Below are 2,843 nucleotides of genomic sequence, written 5' to 3' on the forward strand. Positions count from 1 at the left end.
CACAACACACATAATATACGTTCAAATACATTGAAATGAAACAACCTATTGTTCTATCTATCATGCATATAAGCATAGCAAAGAAGCCCCAACCTCTCGCAAACCAAATGAAAAGTGCCAAACTCCACAGTACCAACCAACACCACTACGAACGGCACACCACTAACGTATCAAAATGGAGAAAAAGAAGGAAGAAAATAGAGAATGGGAAAGAAAGGAATATGGTAGGGGGAAGAAAAGAAAATGAAAAGAAAGACAAAAAGTGAGAGTGGGGAGTGAGATTGCGGCTAAGTGAAAATGAGAGGTAAGAAATTAGAGTTTTAACAAAAAAAAAAGTAAAATAGGTAAATAAAAAATAAAAAAAAAAAGTAATTTTGGAATTAAAAGAAATTGAAGAGGTGTAAGGAACCGTTTAGATGGTGGAGGGAGCAGCACTCGTACTTTTGCAACTAAGAGATCCATTTCTTACCTTATATTACGACAAATATTGATAATTAAAATTATTTAAAATAATGAATAAATTGTTTAAAATTAATATAAAAAGTTACAAGAAAATATATGGCCCAGACACATTATTATAATTTTTAATAAAATATTATTTACTAATTTTTTAATTAAAACATATTCCTTGAAAGAGAAAGTCCTTAAAATGATAGAGACGTGTAATTGTAAAAAGGAAACTAGCGAAGCAAAAGAATTTACGTAATTGTTTTGTCTTTTATATTATACAACTATTTATACTTAGCCTGGCACATTCCTCTTGTGGCAAAAACTAATTTAGTATTTCTTATTCCCTTTAAAATCGATGTTTGTTTATTTGGTCGTAAATCAAGTGTGATTTCATAGAAAAGTTGTAGTTGAAGCAGACTGTGTTGTGGGCATGCATGTGTATGGTGAAAGAGAAAGGCAGAAGGAAAGAGAGGAAACTTGTTTATGTTTCATCTAGTTTGATACAAAGCAAGAACGAAACTTATATCCGAAAGGAAGAAGAAACATAAACAAACAGAAAAACAGATCAGCGCTGGAGTGAAGAAGAATCAGAGTGTGTAAAATCTGCAGGATTTTTCGTGTTCAGACATGATTCAAAGCAATTATTCAAAATAACAACTTTTTAACATGATTAAACTTGTGATCGTATTTAGATATTGATGAAAGAAAAAGGTTAGAATTGTTTTAAAAGAAAATGTTATTTTGAGAGTGAAAAAGTATAAAAGAAGCATGAAATATACATAAGGAAAGAAAGAAACATTAAATACAAAGAATGAGGGTGAAACTCAATCAATCCCAACACAGTTTCTTTTGCCCGTAGAAGAGAAAAGAGACGGATTCAGAAACAAAAGACGAAGAACACGACACATGCAGAGCCAAGTTTTCTCAAGACAGAACTCCCATGCAGAATAACCCAACTCCAAGGATAACTCCAAATCCCACATTCCTTCCTGCCGCACCATTCTCGTTCTGCGCGTCACCGGAGGGAGAAGGAGCGCCACCGGCCTTCCCAACGGTCGGAGTTTCAGAGCTGCTTTTAGGAGACTTCGGAGACGGAGCCGCCGCGGGGGACTTCGCTCCGAAGAGCTCTGCGGGCAACAGCACCTTGTCCACCTGGTAAACCGCCAGAGGAAACTGCTGCCTGAGCGCGTTGTTGACCTGCGTTTCGACCACGCCGGTGGAAACGTTGACCTGGTTCCCTTGGCCGGTGAAGTTGAGGCCCCACGGGCCTTCCCTGCCGGAGGCTTGCGTTCTGACGGGGTTGCTGACGGTCAAGAGATCAGAAAGAGAGTAGTACTTGGGAGTGACGTGGTAGAGAATGAGCTGCACTTTCTTCTCATCATTGAGATTGTTGAGAGCCCCAGATTTGAGGTTCTGGAAAGCGTTGTCGGTGGGCGCGAAAAGAGTGAACCCTTGGGAGTTTGACTTGAGTTGACTCTGGATTTGGGTGAGTTGCTGCGACTCATTCAAAAGAAGGAGAAGGGTTGTGTATTGGCCACCCTTTTGGAGGATGGCAACGAGGTCCAGCGCGGCGGAGGAAGGCGCCGGGGCTTGGGCTTGGGCTTGGGCCCGAAGAATTAAGCAGAATGAAGTGAAGAGAATGAGAGTGAGAGAGCTGAAGGCCATGTTGAGTAGATAGAAAGTAGTGGTAAGAGAAGAGAAAGTGTGTGGTGGTGTTTGGAGAAGAAAGGAAGGGTTTTTATTTGGTGTTTGGTTGTTGAGACTTTGTTGGCATGAGCTGGCTCGTGGCTTGCAAATCGCGATAAGAAATGGCTTAGTTGACAAATGAGAACCAGAAAATGTACAAAAAGTTAAAGGGAAGAAGGTAGTAGGACATGGAGAACGATGTATGAAGGGGACACCTTGTGAATAATCGTCTCTTGTTGTTAGGAAAGAGAAACAATATTAAAGAACGAAAACGAAACTGATTCACGGAGATCGAGTCAAACCTAATATTGCAGTAGTTTAGAAGCTTAGCTCTGATTTCTTGGATCACGCATGCTGTGTTAATTACCACTCTGATTTTTCTTTTCGACTCAAAATTGATAAAATATTTAGACAGGGGAGACACGATTTTAATTTTAAGTAGGACATGGAGAGACAGAGACGAACCAGAGAAGAGAAGAATGGTCTCTTTGTTATGAAAACGAAACGGCTCACATCAAATTTTACAATTAAGAAGTGAAATTTAACGTGGCTGCAATTATGGGAATACGTGGCTAGCTTAAATGAATTGCAATTTGTAATTTGAGATCAAGTCAAACCTAATTAATACAATCCCGAAAGGTTTGTAAAAGGTAAAAACTTAATTTCTTTTTCGACCTACCTCTGTTTTGGCGTGAAGTTTTGGTTGA

General features: G+C 39.1%; 1 protein-coding gene across 1 annotated transcript; it reads right to left on the bottom strand.

Moving 5' to 3' along the window:
- Positions 1–1,206: 1,206 nt before the first annotated feature.
- LOC106754222 (fasciclin-like arabinogalactan protein 9) lies at positions 1,207–2,402 on the bottom strand. The gene has a single exon (XM_014636222.2). The coding sequence runs from the start codon at positions 2,113–2,115 to the stop codon at positions 1,375–1,377; it is 741 nt and encodes a 246-aa protein (XP_014491708.1). The 5' UTR covers positions 2,116–2,402; the 3' UTR covers positions 1,207–1,374.
- Positions 2,403–2,843: the final 441 nt, after the last annotated feature.

Source organism: Vigna radiata, unplaced genomic scaffold (assembly GCF_000741045.1).
Source record: "Vigna radiata var. radiata cultivar VC1973A unplaced genomic scaffold, Vradiata_ver6 scaffold_86, whole genome shotgun sequence".
NCBI classification, from domain to species: domain Eukaryota; kingdom Viridiplantae; phylum Streptophyta; class Magnoliopsida; order Fabales; family Fabaceae; genus Vigna; species Vigna radiata.